Raw genomic sequence first — 19,532 nt, forward strand, 5'->3', positions numbered from 1 at the left:
AACTGTGAGATGTTGGCAAGGGTATTATTTCAAATGCAAAAATGGGAAGTAAGTATGCCTTCCTGTATGCAATAATTATAGCAAAACTAACACCTACATGACGAATACATTTAGCATAATGCCTAATTTAGCACCTGTTGATGTTGAACCCACCTTCAGAACTCGGGTCTGTTCTTTGAATTCCTCGTCCTCATCAGAATCTGCATCAGGTAATTGGTAAATCCTTATGCCATGTTCAGAAATCTCATCTAAAACCTATGGGTGCAGGCAAGGAAGAAAGAAAAACGCAGTGGTGATTTTTAGCTGCATTCTACAGTAGGTGTACATACATGAATTATGAGCGCCTGCAGTGGTGCTGTGTGTTGAGACTTGGACCTGGGAGACCAGGGTTCAAATCCTCGCCCAGGTATGAATCTCCCTGGGTTACCTTCAGTCAGTCACTCACTCTCAGTCTAACCCAGGCATGGCCAAACTCGCCCCCCCCCCAAGATGTTTTGGGACTACAACTCCCATCATCCCTGACCACTAGTCCTGTTAGTTAGGGGTGATGGGAGCTGTAGTACCAAAACATCTGGAGGGCCACGTTTGGCCATGCCTGGTCTAACCTATCTCATGGCTCCTTGGAGAGAAAGGTGTGACATAAATGAAATTATTATCATTAATATAAATTGTATTTTTACATGCCTGCCACCCAAATCCCAGAGCTTGCATTATTTCAGCTATTAAGGGATTTGTTCCTAAAGCATTGACCTATTCTTCCATTTTTCTTACACTCCTACCTGGTGATTTAATAAATTGATTGCTTCCACTGGCAAATGCCACTAGATTGCAATATGAAGTTACTGTTTAAACACTATTCCTAGACAGAAAAACAGTTAAGAGTTGTTGATTCTTTAGCTTGTATTGGGGAGCGGGGAGTGTTTGGTAAATAAAATAAAATAATGAAAAAATAATTTTGCAATAGGGAATGATTTGGTTTAGCACTGCTAAATTCAGCTGTTATTTGGGAGGGGAAGTAATCGTGACACACTTTGGAGCTTAACAAAATTATGAATTGGCGTTTCCTCCCACACAGAACCCAAAAGACTAAGATAATTTTCAATAGTGTAAAATCCAGCAAGCCTCCCATGATTTTGATTTTGAATGCATGATTTTAAAGGAAGGCATGATTTTGAAGGAACTGAGCTTCTGGAAAGAAAACCCAAGACCTCCAGAAAAAATCCTGACTTGGAAAGGCAAGTAGTTCTTGTTCAGACAATACGACCTTGAATTAATAAGCCATTATTTACTAAGCTGAGAACAAGTAGCCTGTCCACATGCTCCCCACTGCATACCAGCATGGTGTTGTTTCTATTGTGGTTTGTGCAAACCACAGTTTCCAGAATCTCTGGTCTAATTTTGACCTACTAACTGGGATCAGATTCTAGATATATATACCTGGTTAGTAATCAGAGATTAAGCCACAGTTTCCTGATTCGAATGGGAAACTGTGGTTTAAATGCACCACGACAGAAGCATCAATGCCAGTGCACAGGTGAAGAGATGAAGCAGGGGTGATGGGCCGAATATGGTACATCTGATGCTCTGAATCAGCCCATTCAGCCAGAATGGGATATTAAGAAGGGGTCAGTGGTCAATCCAAGCACTAAAAAAGTTCCCCAAAAAAGACTTCACAGAAAGGGAAAGGAATGGAGTTGCTCTACGGCCTTTCGTACCGTCAATCATTAAATGAGATAAATAACCAACAACATCCAGGCCCAGTCCACCAAAAAAATCGAACACACTGGAGAAGCAAACGTATTCGGTACTTCCTTAAGGAGGCATGCCTGACACAGCTTGGTTTTAAAGGCACAACATCTCTAGCATTTGCTACACAACAGAAAGCCAGTCCCAATGCAGAGGAGCAGGGTGGCATTGCAGCTTGCCTTTCACCAGAGGCACGGAACAAGAAAGCCCATTTCTCTGGGCAGAGATCTTAGTGATAAAAGAGGAACAATGGCGGGAAAAACCCAACAAGGGTGCTGGAATAATATATCACAGCTGTTCAGCCAAGTGCTTTCCTGAAAGGGGAAAGGGGAAAGGGGGGGGAGCAAATCTCAAGGAAAAACAAACTGCTTTTCATGTTCCCAACAATGAAGCAACATTTTGCTGCTTCAGACATCGGTTTTATTGGCCCCAGGAGGTTCTGTGGTTCCTAAAGATTAGCATTCCCCGGGGAAATGTGTTAAGAAGTCAAAATCCAAGGTTCCCTTCCCACCCACCCCAATCCCCATTCTCATGTAATCATTCTTTTGAGCAGGTTTCCTCTTGTGGCTTTGCAGCGCACAGCTTGTGAAACTGCCCTCCAATTCTTCTCACTCAAAAGAGGAGTGTTTTTATATTAAAAATGAAAAACGAAGTTTGAATTCCACAGTGTCAAAACAGGAATTACACCAAGCTGGGTTTCCTTGACAGAAGTCCCACAACTAAGCTTTCTGCTTATTCCAAAAAAGAAAAGAAAAAGGGGGTGGAACTCTCCACAATTCAGGACAAAAAACAAAACAAAACAAAAAAACCCCTCACATTACCTTAGATTGATTGCCAAAATGGCAGAGACATCTAAAAAAAACCTAGCAAAGGCTTCAAAGCTCCATCAGGGGAGGCAGATCCTGATCCCCTGCCTTGATTACAGATTTTGAATACAGAGATGTATTTTGAGTTAGAAAAATATACAGTAGCTAAGCTTTCAAAGTTCTGGATCAACATTAAAAGCATTCAATCCTGGTTAAGCTGCTGGTAACAATGGCTGACCCAGGCGGACCAAAGGGCTAAGATGTTTGTATTTATTTGTCCTTTAAGTGCTCCTTATTAGGCAACGGTTTTGTTGCAGCTGGTGTTCATTTAAAGCAGCAGTGAGGGACCTCGGGGGGGGGGGCAATGCAGCTCTTGAACTCTCCACTAGCCCTGCTTCACACCCCAAGTGTTTCCTCGAACTGATCATTCCTCTTGCTTGTCTGGATGGAGGACAGAGAGAGACGCATGCAAGTGTGTGTAGAACCCACCATACAATGGTAAAATCTGCATTCATCGCTCCGCCCACATCTGCCTCTGGTCCTGCCTGCCCACCCACACCGGCTGCCCAGAAAGGAACACTGATTGAATAAGGTTCTCCATCTCTGATTTAAAGCGAAATAAATAGCGAACGTTTACAAGTGTGCATTGTTAAATCTAGACCAGGCATGTCCAACAGGTAGATTGTGATCTACCAGTAGATCACTGGATGTCTGTGGTAGATCACTGCTAGATCACTGGCACCCCTAAAAAAAGCTCACCCAAAATTTTCCTCCTCCCTAAAAAAAGCTGAACTATGACCTGAAGCCCTAAACAAAAATGGGCCTCCCTCCCTCCTAAAAGAAGCTCAACAAGTTTGACCTAAACCCCCCAAAACAGGGCTTCCCTTCCTTAAAAAAACTCAACAGCTTTGACCTGAACCCCCCAAAAGGGGGTAGATCACTCCCAGTTTTTAACTCTGTGAGTAGATCAGAGTCTCTTGGGAGGTGGCCACCCCTGATCTAGACTGAGAGGAATAGTTTCAGCACGCTTGCATTATCAGACAGCAGCCTGGAAAGAGCTCTAGCACATTATACTTTTTGCAACTAACTGCTTAATTAACTAATAAGGAACAGGCAGTTCCATCAATCAAAATGATACTTTTTGAATTAAATAACTTGCATAAAATGAGTTTGATTCCCACCCCCCATGATTGTGAAGACCAACAGTCCTTTTCTTACTTTTAATGCAAGGGAATTTAATCGAAGAGTGGTCTGTAAAAGCTCATGATAAGGAAAACAAACAGCCTGCTTGGGTTGTGTTCATTCCTTCCTCCTCGCCCCGATTTATTCAATACCTTTTTGAAAAATCAAGAGCGATTAAAAATAACGCTCAATCCTGCCCATTTGACAGACTAAAATGTGCTGTCTGATTAGCCGGAGAACAGATTTAACAAATACTGTATATTTTTTCTTAAATACAAAACACAAAAGATGCGGGTTTCAAGTGCCATGTTAGAAGAGGCACACCCCCTTCTGTACCAGAGAATGTATAAAATGATGCCCATTATAACCGAATTGAGTCATCTGAAAAAACAGAGAAAGTATACTCCCCCCCACCTCCTTTAGAACAGGTGTTTGTCAGCTGCCTCCCTCCTTATGCCAGCCACCCTGTAAATTTAATTGATGGGCAGCATGAATGAAATTCATTATGGAATAAAGGTGGACTGCAGACATTCTTAATATAATGCAAACAGCCTTGTACTTGGCATTGCTCAGGAATTGCATGAAACAAAAAAAATCAGTGCAGTTTTCATTCCACTATCTTGATTCAAAACAGTGTCCATTCGTAATCTATATATATATAAAAGTGATACCAGGAACCATAATTTGGTTATGGGGTATTAAGAGGTGTCCAAGTGCATAGCAAACAGATACACAACTTTCTAAGGCATATAGCAGATACAAACTCATTGGAAACGGGATGTGGCATTTTGTTTTAAAAGCTTATACATACCCTTCTTTTCAGTCTCTCTCTCTCCTTCAGTGTCAAAGTGTCTGCCTTGGCAATCACAGGGACAATGTTGACTTTCCCATGAAGTGCCTTCATGAATTCTACATCCAAGGGCTTCAGCCTGTGTATCAATTATTGGGGGAGGGAATCTCAATAATTATTAATGGAATCCTGAGTGAAGATATCCTTGGCAGCATCTTATGGATCATCTGTTATGTATCCAAAATCAAAAAGATCCCAACAAGCAGCCGGGCCTTTGCAAATGCATCCCTGGAGCTCCAGAACACCCTTTCGTGTGTGGTTCATTTATCTCCCTCTTTAATTCCACAAACAGAATTAGTCCTCTGCTCTTGTGGTTAGTCCTGCTGCTGATATTGTTTTGATAACCACTTTCTGGAGAGGATCGCCAAACGTTGCTGGACCACAACTTCCATCGCCCCTGACCTCCTTATATAGTCAGCAGCTTCTTAAGTTAATGTTTTCGATATCATTGAGTAATTTTTAAAACGAACATTTCTCCCATTGAACTGCAATCCCCCCAAATTTAGATCTTGGTCTCTAACACTCATCTGCCATCACATCAATACAGTTGTACCTTGGTTGCCAAACGCCTTGGAACTCATACATTTCGGCTCCCGAACAATCGGAAAGCAGAAGTGAATGTTCTGGTTTTTGAACGATTTTCGGAAGCTGAACATCCGGTGCAGCTTCTGATTGGCTGCAGGAGGCTCCTGCAGCCAACCGGAAGCCGTGTCTTGGCTTTCAAACAGTTCCGGAAGTTGAACGGACTCCCAGAACTCATTCTGTTCGAGAATCAAGGTACGACTGTCTAGCTAGCTGGCTGGGACTGATGGGAGTTGGTGTTTAGCAACTTTTGGAGGGCCACAGGTTCCCCCCATCATTGTTTTAGAATGTTCAATATTTTCAATATTGTAATTTCAGTTGGGGGCAGGAGGGTGTACACCATTTTTAGAGTTTAAGCTGAAGTACACCTGTAACTCTTGTAAGTTAAAGAAAGTTCTACTTTTGCTGGCAACAAACAGAACTTCCAAGACCCAGGTGAAAGGTAAAACTACTTACTTCAAATGTGGGTGGTTGGCATGCTTAATTAAACTTTCTATATATACATATGAAAAGACAGAGTTATTACAACTTTTAAGTTTCTAGATGGTCATCCGTTTTTAATTTGTGCCCCCGACGAGTTTTAACAGCAAATCCTCTCTGAAATGGAGGTCATTAATCCCAAAGATGATTTTAATTGAGTTGGCCAACTAACAACCAAGAAGCTTGCTCTGCTCGTAAGGTGGTTAAATCTCTTTGCAGGAATTTCCCCAGCGCCTGCTTAAGGGTGCAAAAAGTTCACCCTAGCCTCGAATGCAAATATTTTCTTACCCATGTCCAAAGGGGGATATGAAGTAAAAGCAGCAATGAACTCTGTTGTCTACAATATGGCGCCTGTTGAGGCCGCTCTCGTCATGAAGGTACCTTTCAAACTGATTGTCAATGTAGTGGATGATGGTCTTGAAACTGCAGTGAGAGAAAAGGGAAAAGGAAGAACTTGCGATGAGACAGGTTTGCATCCAGGCGCTTGTGAAATATTTAGCTTCTACTTCTTACTGCTTCTTCTCTAGAGCCCCTAACCTTCAAAGCAGGCATCCCCAAACTTTGGCCCTCCAGATGTTTTGGACTACAATTCCCATCTTCCCCAACCACTGGTCCTGTTAGCTAGGGATCATGGGAGTTGTAGGCCAAAACATCTGGAGGGCCGCAGTTTGGGGATGCCTGCTTCAAAGCATTCAGAGCATGCTTCCTCACACTCTGTGCCTCCCATTTTTTCCTCACAACCGCTAGTGGTGACTGGTGCCCACTGGGAGTGGCGGGTGGGGGACAGGAAGCAGAAAGCCCAAGCCAATGGGATGTGGAACTGATTCATCCTAGTTTTGTCCCCCTTCTCCTCCCTGCTATTCCCTTCCCAGAGTGCTTTAACAAATGGCTCCTCCTTCCCAGGAAACCCTGGAAACTGTTGCTCTGTGTGGGGAATAGGGGGTCTGCTAACAAGTCTCAGCCCCTTTAAATTACAGTTCCCATGATTTTGGGGGGAAGCCATGACTGTTTAAAATGGTATGGTGATGCTTTATATGTATTGTGCCGATGGGGCCTAGTTCTGCCTTTGTTCCTATTTCCCTCTTTGTTGAATTCTACAAAGGCAATACGGACACTAAAGAGGGAGGGGAGGTGGCTGACAGCCAGTGCCACCCCCTAGACTGGTTTAAAGTACTGTAATGAGGTAAGCATGTGGGGGCTGACTCAAGGCAGACTGATCTTGGTGGGGCTGCCACGTTACGGACCAACATAAAGCATGTTTACAGTGCAATGCGCAGCATGACTTGGACACGCGACAGTCAAATGCCAGCAGAATTAAGCACAAGTGAAAAAAGGAAGCCAGCCACCCAAAATAGGAACACTTTCAAACAGCTGACTAATTCTGAGTCACCTCTTTTGCAGCCCTTTCCCTTCTCTCCTTTCTCATGTTTTCCTTTAGGACTAGAATTATTAGGGTTGCAAACCTCATGAAGCTTCATACCTGAAGTTTCTCTCCCTGCCCATTCTCAAACCCACCCCAATGTTGGTTCCGAACCTCGGGGTTTTCCACCTGAAGTTTTTATGCCCCAAACATAACCAAGCTGAAAGCTGAGAAGGGCAGTGTTCACAATATATTGCAAGTACGTGTGTACGTGTGTGTGTGTTGCTTGCCTTTTTATCCCACCTATTTCTTCAAGAAACTCAAGGTGGTATACATGATTCTCCCCCTCATTTAATCCCCAATACAACCCTCTGGGGTAGGTGAGGCTGAGAGGCAGTGAATGGCCCAAGGTCACCCAGTGAACTTCCCAGCTGAGTGGGGATCTGAACCCTGGGTCTCTAGGTCATAGCCCAACACTCTAACCACTACACCACACTGGCTCTCTGAATGGGTGCCAAGAATTGCTTGAAGCATAAGACTGTTGAAGTAAGGGGGTGGGACTCCTGAAGGGCAAAATCCTGGGAAAGGAGGAGTTAGGATTTAAAATGCAGGTGATGGGTTGTGGATCAGGGTAGAGGGTGGATATGGTTCTTAGGTAATGAACAGAGAGGACCTTTTCAGTGGTGGCATCCCAGTTGCAGAATGCCCTTCCCAGAGAGTCTTACCTGGTACATGATGGCCTCTTTGGCACCAGATGGAAGACTTTATTAATATTCCAAGGTGTTTCAAATTCTTAAGAACATCTGGTGCTTTTTAATACAGTGGTGCCTCGCTAGACGAATTTAATTCGTTCCACGGGTCTTTTCTTATAATGAAAAATTCGTCTAGCGAATCCCATAGGAATGCATTGAATTTTTTTTGCCCATAGGAACGCATTAATTGAATTTCAATGCATTCCTATGGGAAACCGCGATTCGCTAGACGAATTTTTCATAAAATGAATTCGTCTAGCGAGGCAACCTCTGCTCGAAAAATCCTTTTGTTAAGCGGAAATTTCATTAAGCAGGGCATTCGTTAAGCGAGGCACCACTGTACTGTTTTATATGACTGGCTGGTGGTGTTATATCTACTTTTATTGTGATTAACTGCATATATTTACACTATTTTAGAAAGCACTGTTCACTGCCCAGAACGTATCAGTTATTGGAGGTATTCAAATGATGTAAATAAATGGAAATCTCCTATTTTGGGCTTGTTACAGGTAGGCAGCCATGTTGGTCTGACGTAGTCGAAACAAAAAATAAATAAAAAATTCCTTCCAGTAGCACCTTAGAGACCAACTAAGTTTGTCATAGGTATGAGCTTTCGTGTGCATGCACACTTCTTCAGATCTGAAACTGAAAGGAATTTTTCCTATTTTGGAGTTTCTGTGTAAATAAAATAGTTCTTTCGAAAGTTCTACTACAAGCAATACTGCACTCACCTACAAACTGAGGTTATTTGTCTTCAGGTCCCTGATGACTAAAAACTGTTAAATTAGCAAATCCTGTTCTGCCTCCCACAGAAGTCACATCCAAGCACCCACCCCCAAAGCAAAGTGTTCATGGCGAGACAGTGATAGTACACACGTATACCAAGCTTCCTCCATTTTTCTACCTCCCCAGGAATTACAAAAAAGTTTGGCAATTCAAGCGGAGTGGGGCTGATGAAATATGACCAGAAGGGAAAACCTCAGCGTGTTGTGCCAGAAAAACTCTACTTAGCGCTTCTCTATCACTGTAATTTGCTTACGTGCTACTTTCAAGTCCTCACTGCTGTTCCATTTTTCTGTAAGTTTAAGTCAGCAGTGAATTGTACATTCCACCTTCCGGGAAGCACCTGCTTTCCACCACGACAGTACCATTAGTTAAACAACTCCATATCCTGTACTATGCATTACAACAGCAAACAAAGCAAGCTTTTTTCTCCCCAAAGGGAGGAAAAAAATGGTTTTTGAGAAAATGAAATAATCCGAATGTCGCCAAAACACACCCCCTCCTTCCAACTAACAAGGCAACAGCCCAGAAAGACTGGTCTTGTTATAGTGGAACAAAGGGTTCAGAAGAGAGGAAATATTACCTGACCCCTTTTATTTAACACAGAGCCACATGACAGGTTTAATATAGCCACTAGCGTCCTAGAACTGCAGAGGCAATTTTAAAAAGTATGTATCACTTTTCTTACATACTCATAGTGCGTCACATTATATTATTCCTGCTATCCTTAATGACAAACCTGTAAAATAAGCCTGTATTATACGGTATGACAGATGAGCTGGGCAAATGAAGCCTGAGACTAAGGAAACAATGTTTGATCACAGCTTCCTGGTGAGTATATAGCTGGAATGTCCCCCAATCTCATTGTTCTGCTACACTAACTCTCAGTTGGGACATAACAATGATGCTGTAGGCAGGATATCATTGGATCCTGCCTGAGGTATTATCCCCGGGAAAGTAGTAAAGATCGACTAGCAGACAAGGGTCCAAGGGGTAAGAAACAACAAGAAGTGGCACAGAAGACTGGTCTTCAACAGTGGCTCACACCTTGAGCTTGGGTAAATTGTGCCAGGAGGCCAACATTTTCAAGGGCGTGCTTTGTAAATATGTGATATATTACTTTCTTAAAAGTATACTGTTAAGATAGTTTTTACAAACCCTAGAACATTCTTATTGACTGTGGAAAGAAAGGGAATTGAAGCTTCCAACGTGGGGAGGTGGGAGAAATCATAGTTTCCACATAGCCCTTTTAATCCTATTCTGCAAATTTATGAATTGTTACTTTTATACTTGTGTTGATATTATTTGTTGTTAGCCGCCCTGAGCCCGGTCTTGACTGGGAAGGGCAGGGTATAAATAAAAATTATTATTATTAAATATATATATATATTCTGCAAATTTAATCCTCTGTTGCAAACAACAGTGACGCAATGATGGACCCGTAACACCACACTGCTGCCCGCCGCTTGCTCGGCCCCCTGCCGGAAAAAGTGGGTGGGGATTCAAACTCGCAGGATTCGCATGAAACATTTCCGAAGAATAAACACAGCATCAGAACACAATCAACAGGAAGTCCTAGTTGCAACACAATAGCCAAGCTAAAGGGGCTTGGAGATCCCACAGAAGGAAATTCCAAGTCATCTATTACAGAAAATGTTAAAAGCGATCCTGCGCAGAAAGACTAGAAAAATCACCCCAGGAAAGCAACATTATTCAACAATACTGTGTAGGCCAAAGCAGTAGGATACATCGCGTCTGCTTGAACGATTGTTTTTCAACCCAACAATCATAAAAGTCAGGCAACCCATGTCTCCAGCCGGTCACCCACCATAAGCACGCGGGACAAATCCACACCAAAGCGCTCCACAATGCACTCAAACATGTTTGGCTTCTCAATTACCATTGCTTTGCACCCAGATGCTGTTTCAACAGCAGCAGTGAGACTCCCTGTCCCTGGGGTGCACTGCTCGCTGCAGAAGTGGGCTGTTGTTGGAGATGAAGAGGGTGGCCTTGCCGTTGTGGCTGAGGCGCTCCACAACCTCCCCCAGAAAATAGGTCAACTTCTTTTGTCCGGATTTTCACTTTCTGAAATATGGCAACGCTACATTGAACTCCCTATGCCAGTGGTTTTCAACCAATGTGCCCTGGGGTGCCTTGAATGATGGTCAGGGGTGCAGCAGGCAACACTGGCCTCTGTCCCTCTTTCCTTCCCTCCCTCCTCTGATGCCCTCTCACGTCTCTGCCTCCCAAAGGCTTGCACAGCTGTTTGTTGCTGCCCTGGCTACAAACTCCGGAAGCGAATGGTGCCTCTGGGGCTGGCCAGGGAGTGCTGGTTGCCAGGAGCTGAGGCATCCCTTGCTGTTGGGAATGGACAGACAAGTCACAGGCCCTTGTGGGGAAGTGTGAGGAGGTACCTCTCTTGGGGGCGGGGTAGCTCAGAGACCAGGGGTGGCAGCTGTGGCTGCCCAGAGGACTCCCAAGGAGAGGGGAGGGAAGGAGAGAGGAGGCTGAGGGGAACACTCCACAAGGGAGCGTGTTCAAAAAAGCATGAAAGAGGGCCAGCTCTGCAGGCAAGGGGTGAAATAACTGGGCTCCTGAACCCCCCAAAGGTGCCGCAGAAAGAATGTAGTTGGTCAAGGCAGCCGTGGACTCAAAAAGGTTGAAAAAACCTCTGCCTTATGCAGAGGGGGGGGGAATGTTCAATCAAGCTTTCTTCAGGGTTCGGGGAGTTTGGGAACTGACTGGTGCACCCAACCCAAGCAGGATTGAACCTCCCACACATCATCTGATGCATGGGGAGGCTCAATCCTGCTTTTTGAAGCTGCGTCTCTGCTGCCTAATCCCCAGCACCGACAGGAAGACATGAGAGTTAAAACAGTTTAAAGCAGGCATCCCCAAACTGTGGCCCTCCCCTCCAGATGTTTTGGCCTACAACTCCCATGATCCCTAGCTAACAGGACCAGTGATCAGGGAAAATGGGAATTGTAGTCCAAAACATCTGGAGGGCCACAGTTTGGGGATGCCTGGTTTAAAGCATCACCAAAGCTGTATACAACATAATGGTAGCCTGGGACAGATGTGAAGATTCAGCATCACAGCCTGAGGAAATAACATACCAGTCTTGGCTATTAATGGCATCTCCATATCCTGGAGTGTCGACTACCGTGAGACGGAGTTTCACCCCTCGCTCCTCTATTTCTACGGTGGAAGCTTCAATCTGGACCGTTCTCTCTATTTTTTCTAGAAGAGAAATGTCATATACTGTTAAAGGTTTCCTGGCCAACAAAGCAGTAAAATGTTATTCAAACTACTGAGGGAGGGAGGGAGGGAATATATAATAGAAATTAGGCTGGAAATGACATCCCACACAAATGAAATGCTTCCTATGGCCAGTCTGAACCCCCAAGGATTCCTGTGTATCCAATGCATGTGCCCAACCTTTACTGAGAATTCCTCAATGGTTGCCCTCAAAGAACTCAAAAGTAGCATGAGGATTTTGACAATTCTGTTGTAGCCACGGAGACAACCCTGTTCCATGTCTCACCGCCACCTGATTGTGCAAAGGGTGAGAATGAAGAATAAGGCCTTCTCCCTGACAGCTCCCTGGCTATGGAAACCCTTGCCCCATGAAACCCAGCTGATGCCCTTCCTTTTCAGTCAGGCATCAGGCTAAGACAATACTATATAGGAAACCCTATATAGTTCAGGAAAGTGGAGAAACCCAACAGGCTCATTGAGAACGCATGTCTGTATAGGGCAGCCTGCTTTAAGTACTCAGGTTGCCTCCCTATGGCTTATAACTCGGGGCAGTAAGGGTTCTAAATCACAGGGGTAACTTATGTGCATAGAGCAGGTCTCCCTCTATAGAGGAGGGCCCCCCAATGCATGGATGACTGCCTGGGGGTGGGGCTAGTAGGACTCAGGATGGGGTTAGGGCCAGGAAGGATAGTCACGGTGTCCCACTTCCACATAATGGCACTCACATGGAGTGAACACCCAAATAGAGTAATTGTGTTATGTTGAACGGTTGCTTTACTGCCACTTTTATGGTTTTATGGTGGCTGTAAGCTGTCCTGAGTGTCTCAGTTGGGGTGAAGCAGTTCAGAAATCAAGACTGAAGCTGCCTCAGGCATGCAGAACACAGTGAGGGGCCCTTGAGGATCCTGTCAACTGGCTAGTTTATGGCACTTCATTCCAAAAAGCATGATGCTTTTTTTTCTTTCTTTTAAGTCATTCCTTAAAGGATAGGCAGAACACTGTGGGAAATTAGAAGACAACCAGGGTAGACAATATAACCATTCCAGTGACAAGTACTTTGAAGTCAAACAACAGAAGCATTGATGCAAAAAAGAACATGAGACAAAAGGCAGCAAAGGAGCCAAGTTGAATGGGATAAGGAACAATTTGCAACATGCTCCTTATATAATGATGTACGAAAGGTGCAAGCCAGAATATCTATTTATTAGGACTGCAGTATTAATTGAGCCAATCAGTCCATGAAAAATCTTGGGCTCAGTTCATCGAGTTTTGCTTCCATGTCAATCCTCCAAACCCACCTGTTGCACTTATAATCTCTCACTGTCTTTCCCTCTGTCTTAGGAGGAGGCAGAGATCCCTTGTCTTTCTACAACCTCCAGCAGATGACAAGGGAACTCTGCTTCATGCTAAGCTGGGAAGATAAGAAACAGTAACAATCCAGCATTTCTGCACCCTAGCGCACCTTGAGGATGAACTGGATGTATTAGCGCATGTGTTAGGCGAAATCATTTCGAACTGCAAGTTGCAAACTGCATTCAGAGGCATAATAGTCCTTCTAATGGCAAACTCAGATGGCAAGTGCCAACAAAAATATGAGAGGAACCATGCATATTGCCATCCCACCTTCTGTTTAAATTTCTCCAATGTTTTATTCTCTATTTTAAGTAAGAATGTTTGTATAACTGTTTTTTTCTAATTCATAAACCCCTTACAATCTTATTTTGGCATAAAGTAGTATAAATAATAGCCAAAAACAGACCACTGAGAAACAAAAGAGAGGTATCTACATGCAGAAGTATGAAAATGTAAGGTGGCAAAACAATAAAACACGCACAATTGTTCACCTTGATTAGGGGTGAACATGTGCTATAACCCCAATATCTGCTTTTTATGTTCTGCATGTGTTATAAGCCACTTGGAGACCTTTATGCAACAAGCAACTAATAATAATGTTGAATAATAGTTGGAAAGGGGGGGGGACCAGGAAACTGGGAAGAGCAGGATCTTCTGCTTGAGCCTCAGACCCAATGGGCCAAATGCAGAATGTGACCCTTCAGCCCTCTCTACCCAGCCCTTGAAACTCTCCCAAGGCTGCCCTCCTTCCCTAGGCCACTCCACACACCCTTTCTGCCTAGCTGGTATGGTATCTTGGTGACGGTGCTTCTTACTTGCCCACGTGGAAGTAGGCAGCACAAGGGAGTGTAGAAGCCTTTGACTTTTGAGTGGCTGGATTGTAGCCTACTGTGCGGAAGCTAGAGTCACAGCTATGCCCCACCCACTTTTGCCTGTGGCCTGGCCCATTACCAACATGCAACCTGCGGAAAGTGCTTCACCCCTGGTTTATAGTATCAGGGGAGGGAAGCAGGAGAGAAATGGCTTGAACCCCAAACAGACACACTCCTACTAGGAAGTGCAGTTATTCTTCCATCAGAGGTCTTCCGTTTTATACACCTTAATCACTTAATTTATTGATTAAATCTACAGTTTGTTGTTGGTTTTTTGTTCTTTTTTAATGAAGCTACAGCCCTGATATTTATGAAAAGAAGTCTATCATCATCAGTATGCGCAATATCAGAGGAAGCGAAGCATGTGAAATCAGAAAGCGAGCGTTAGGAACAAACCGATTTACCTGCAGCTCCAGGAATGTAACGCTCAGGATAGAGATCAGTCAGAAATAAACTGTTGATTAAAGTGGATTTTCCCAAGCCAGATTCACCTGTAAATAAGATGGATGTTTAATTACTGGAATAATTCCGCTCCCCACTTTCAAGCAAACCACAGGTTTATCTCTTACTGCCAGTATCCACCCTGGTTTTATAAGATAACAACATCAAAGGCTTTCCTAAGCTTAGCTAAAGTAAACAGGAAAAACAAGCCTGAGGAAAGTGAGCCGTGCGAATTCTAAATTTAATCCACCTATTTTCATAACGCAACCCATAAGGCCAAATTAAGTGCTCTAATCAAATACCTGCAAGACAAGCATCTTTCCAGCACTTTCTCTTCAGTTCCTGTATTTATTTGATTCACATTTATCTCTTGAGATCAAGTAAGTTCATGCATCACCACCACCTCACACTCGAAAAAGCAAAAGTTGGGGTGAATGGCTATGCAGGAAAATTTGTCTCCTAAAATCAATCACACCACATTAGTCCATTCATTTCTGAGGTGGTAGCCATCACAGGGATGGCTCAAGGTATTTGGGTCGCCTCGAATGAAGGGCATGGTGTCACACTTCCCTTTGCACATTCAGAAGCTAGCTGAATGTGGAGCGAATCTTACTTCAAAGCTGGGGGGCAAGACAGCATCCTCCACTGCACATGAATGGGGGCTAGCTAGCAGAAGGGGTACTGGACAGGCCACACACAACTGTGTCCACTCCAACAGCTCACTGCCACCATTGCCCCACAGACATAGAAGGAGACATTTTGGCAAGCCTGAAACCATTTCCCTCTGCCTTCTGTGTGACCCTGGCAGCTCTTTCGCCATATGAAGGTTCTGACAAGGGATGGAAGAATCTGCCAGTTTTGGTCCTCTCAGTTTCCCCATCTTAAATTCGGTTCCCCACATTTCTGCAGCAATTCATGGTTTTCGTTTATTTTATTTTTAAATCCTCACAAAAATTCATCAACATTTCAGTGCAAATTTCTCCTAACAAACACATTATTGTGTACATTTTTGACTTAATGTACACATTTTTGCAAGCAGCTTCTCTTAACATAATGCGTTTCCATATGTTATTTTTCCCTAATGTATTCCTCTTTATGCACACTTTTACCTAATATATCCATTTTTGGAAGCATTGTTTGGTCAGAGAACCACACCACAAAATTTAGATGAAGTGTGAATTTCAAACCATGACTGCATTTCAGTTCTCATATTCTTTCAGAAAGTGCAAATTTTATAGATTTGGCTTTAATCTTTATTTATTTTTTAAAAATGCAAACCAAATCAAATTTCTCCCCCATTCCACAACTAAGTCTCGAAAGAATTTTGACCATTCTTGTAAGCTTCCCAAGTGCTCTCATAGACCACTTAGAGGAAGTGAGTCAGAGGGAGTTTTGGTGGTGTTAAAACCTAACCGCAGTCAATGTTGGTACAAATGACTTTCCAATAATAGTCTAGGTTCAGTGTCTTAATGACATAATCTCTAACCGCGAGAAAATGTTCTCTCACTAGCAGCTTCCCTAAACAGACAAAAGTGGACGGCAATTGAGAAATATACACGTATGTACCAACACTTATCGGCCTAGTTGAGGCATTAAGTCACCAAACCACATCTAGGATATTGGGTGCAACTCACAAACTTGGTCACTTTCATCGCCCTCCCTCCTCTCTTAGGCCCCAATTTCCTCCTGCTTCCCTTTTTGGATCCAACTATGGTACATTTGTATCTGCCCGCAACTAGACATGGTCCACTTAAATGCAACCAAAGTTAGGAACAGAAGCAGCGAAGGCCACCGGTTTTGATGGCATTCAAAGAGGATTTGACAAAATTCATGTAGGATGAGGCTATCAACGGCTACACCTACAAAAAGGAAAGCCGGAAGGAAGAGCTCACAAGCTTGAGGGTCCTTTCAAACTTTCAACAAAGGTTTGGGTAGCTGCTGGAAGATTACATCTGCATTGGGCCTCATTTTCAAGCTTCCATCATGGTGCCTCCCAACTGCCTGCGTTTTGCAGGAGCAATTGCAACACATACCAGAAGTATAGGTTTGTGTAAATGAAGTGGAATAAAGCATTCTGTCATCCTAACACACACATATACACACAAACCCAGGACTTTCTGCAGTTTGGAAATTGATGGGGAAATGCACTGAAAAGCGTGGGATGGGGGAATGACTAACAGGAAGACATGAAAACACTCTGTAAGCATACTGTATAAAAATGAATGCAAAATGAATTATCATTTTTGTATAACGGGGTGGAGAGCCGCCAACCCAAGGGCATATGCAACCCTCAAGGCCTCTCTATCTGACCCTCTTGACTCTCCCCAGGCTACATCCTCTCTTCCCAGGTCACATCCCTCACTGATCCTCATCACACCCCAATTGTTTTTGCCAGGCTGGAATGTCAACTTGAACTGGAGGAAAACTCACGTCAGTAGAACATGAGACTCTTAATCTCAGGGTCGTGGGTTCGAGCTCCACCTTGCGCAAAAGATTTCTGCATTGCAGGGTGTTGGACTAAATGACCCTTGTGATCCCTTCCTACTCTTACGATTTTATGATCTATGAACTCCGGTAATGCCTCTTGCTTGCCTGATTGGAGGATGGAGAGGGATGTTTGAGTGTAAGTAAAAACTAACCTGCTGTACAAAGGTAAAATACAGATTGGTTTCAAATCATAAAATTATTATTATTATTTAGAAGACATCTGAAAGCAGCCCTGTGTTTTATTATGTTTTTATATATGTTGGAAGCTGGGGCAATCCAGGCAGATGGGTGGGGTACTAATAATACTAATACAAATACCTCGGTTTAAGTACACTTCGGTTTGAGTACTTTCAGTTTAAGTACTCTGCAGACCCATCTGGAATGGATTAATCCACTTTCCATTACTTTCAATGGGAAAGTTCGCTTCAGGTTAAGTACGCTTCAGTTTAAGTACTCCGCGGACCGTCTGGAACAGATTATTCCACTTTCCATTACTTTCAATGGGAAAGTTCGCTTCAGGTTAAGTACAGACTTCCAGAACCAATTGTGTACTTAAACCGAGGTACCACTGTATTACTAATAATAATATTAATTGCTCCGCCCACTATTGCACCTTGCATCATAGGCCCTCAGAAAGTTGCCCAGAAGAGAACTGTCCTTTGGGCTTGTGAGGGACAGAAGTTACAGGCAAGTCCCTCCCATCTTAAGTAGCAGCTCGTCACCCAGCGCGAGTGCTAGTGGAGAGGGAGATCTCTCCAGCGGAGACTCAGGAAGTGGTGACCGAGGCTCAGGCAAGGTAGCGGAGCCCATGCCCAGTGTGGGAAGGGAAGTGGGAGGCAAGGGAAGAAGGCCAATCCCGCCGACCCCGGAATTGCGCAGGAAACGACGGGGGCGGAGATTCAGTATCCCTAGACTACTTTGCTGGAAGAAAACGCGTGAATCTCCATTCGGAGGTTCTGACCCCTAACTGACAACATGTACATAGTACTGTTCTGCACTGTAAATAATCAGCACTAAATAAAAGAATGAAAAGACAACGCTTGGAGGGGTCGTTACTCTAGAGTAGCCGCTACCGCGCCTGTGACAGGGCTGAAAAGGGTTTCCCCTGTCATATAACCTTCCTGCAAGCAAATCCCTATTTGCCAACGGTAGAGGTTGAAACTGGGATCTTCTTCATGCAAAGCAGATGCCCTGCCACTGAGCTATTTCCCTTCCTTCATCAGCAATGGCAAGGCTGTGCCTCTTTAGTAAGATACTAACTTCAGTGTTCTTTACCTCATCTCTTCCCCCACCCCCACCCCCAAGAACAAGGACAGACAATTCACAGGAAGAAATCCAGACTGAACTAGCTTCCATATGTCAGTTTCAACAATAGATTTCCACACAAAAAGGAAGAAGAACTGATGGAGACACACACAAAAGAAAGGTGTATATTTAACAGCCTAACATAGTCTAATAATGAAGTGCTTATTAAAAAAAGAAGGGGGGAGCACCTACCAACCACCATGAGGGTGAACTCAAAACCTTTCTTGACAGACTTCCTGTGGACTTGGTTGGGGAGATTGGCAAAGCCTACATATCCTGCCGAGTCAGAAAACTGGGGAGACGGAGAAAAACAATAAAATAAAAGTTGTAAATTGGACATGGAAGTCGGTTGTAACAAAAGCACAGGGGTTTTATGACAAAAGCACACAAAATGAACCAAGATAGAATCAACACAAATCCGCAGGACCGAAAAAAAGGGTTGGATGTTTTGACAGAAGTGGAACAGCAAGAACAACAACACATGTTTCCTCTTTTCCTGGGTCTCATGTAAATGTTGCATGGAAGGAAATGTTCATGCCATCCCCAAATTTGGAGAACGTGCCCTCTACACATGGAGTGCAAACATCCTGCCCTCCATGCAGACTTAGCCACACTTCCTCTTTCACCACTTCTCGTGTGTCTCAAGTGGGACAAAGAAAAAGAAGAACAAGAGTTTGGATTTGCTATCCCGCTTTATCACTACCCTAAGGAGTCTAAAAGCAGCTAACAATCTCCTTTCCCTTCCTCCCCCACAACAAACACTCTGTGAGATGAGTGAGGCTGAAAGACTTCAAAGAAGTGTGACTAGCCCATGGTCACCCAGCAGCTGCATGTGGAGGAGCAGGGACACGAACCCGGTTCACCAGATTGAGTCTACTGCTCTTAACCACTACACCACAAAGTTCTCTTAGTAATCAAATTACTGCTTAATAACCCAACTAATGTTTGAGAATTGTGTGGTTTATATCCAACTGCTGACTATGCAGCAGAACAAAGGATGACTGCTGGAAGGCTAACCTTCTAGCAGGAGTGGGTAACCCTTTCTGGCTAGTGGGCCAGATCACTATATCTCCACCCCAGGCAGGCCAAATTTGACAGCTGACCACCTGGCAATCACAAAATATCACAATGATGTCAGGTGGTGCTGCGCTTTGAAGCCTTGGTTGTCAGGGCTTCAAAGAGCAGCACGGGGGCTGTTTTGAAAGACCTTAACATGCAGCCCCACGCTCACAAGTCAGAACATACATACAAGCAATGTTGCTAGGACAGCGTTCT

The 19,532-nt window shown here is 43.9% G+C and overlaps 1 protein-coding gene across 3 annotated transcripts in view; it reads right to left on the bottom strand.

Annotated features, from left to right (window-relative positions):
* The window catches only part of LOC118075694 (septin-2), a 66,145-nt gene that overhangs the window by 35,327 nt on the left and 11,286 nt on the right, over nt 1-19,532 (bottom strand). For all 3 annotated transcript variants that reach the window (XM_035097841.3, XM_088660036.1, XM_088660037.1), the window contains exons 3-8: nt 18,450-18,549; nt 14,429-14,515; nt 11,658-11,781; nt 5,935-6,069; nt 4,546-4,663; nt 154-255 (exon numbers count right to left, since the gene is read on the bottom strand). In XM_035097841.3, coding sequence (XP_034953732.1) covers nt 154-255; nt 4,546-4,663; nt 5,935-6,069; nt 11,658-11,781; nt 14,429-14,515; nt 18,450-18,549 — 666 coding nt within the window. The remainder of the gene's footprint in view (nt 1-153; nt 256-4,545; nt 4,664-5,934; nt 6,070-11,657; nt 11,782-14,428; nt 14,516-18,449; nt 18,550-19,532) is intronic.

This window comes from Zootoca vivipara, chromosome 16, assembly GCF_965207765.1.
Source record: "Zootoca vivipara chromosome 16, rZooViv2.hap1.1, whole genome shotgun sequence".
NCBI classification, from domain to species: domain Eukaryota; kingdom Metazoa; phylum Chordata; class Lepidosauria; order Squamata; family Lacertidae; genus Zootoca; species Zootoca vivipara.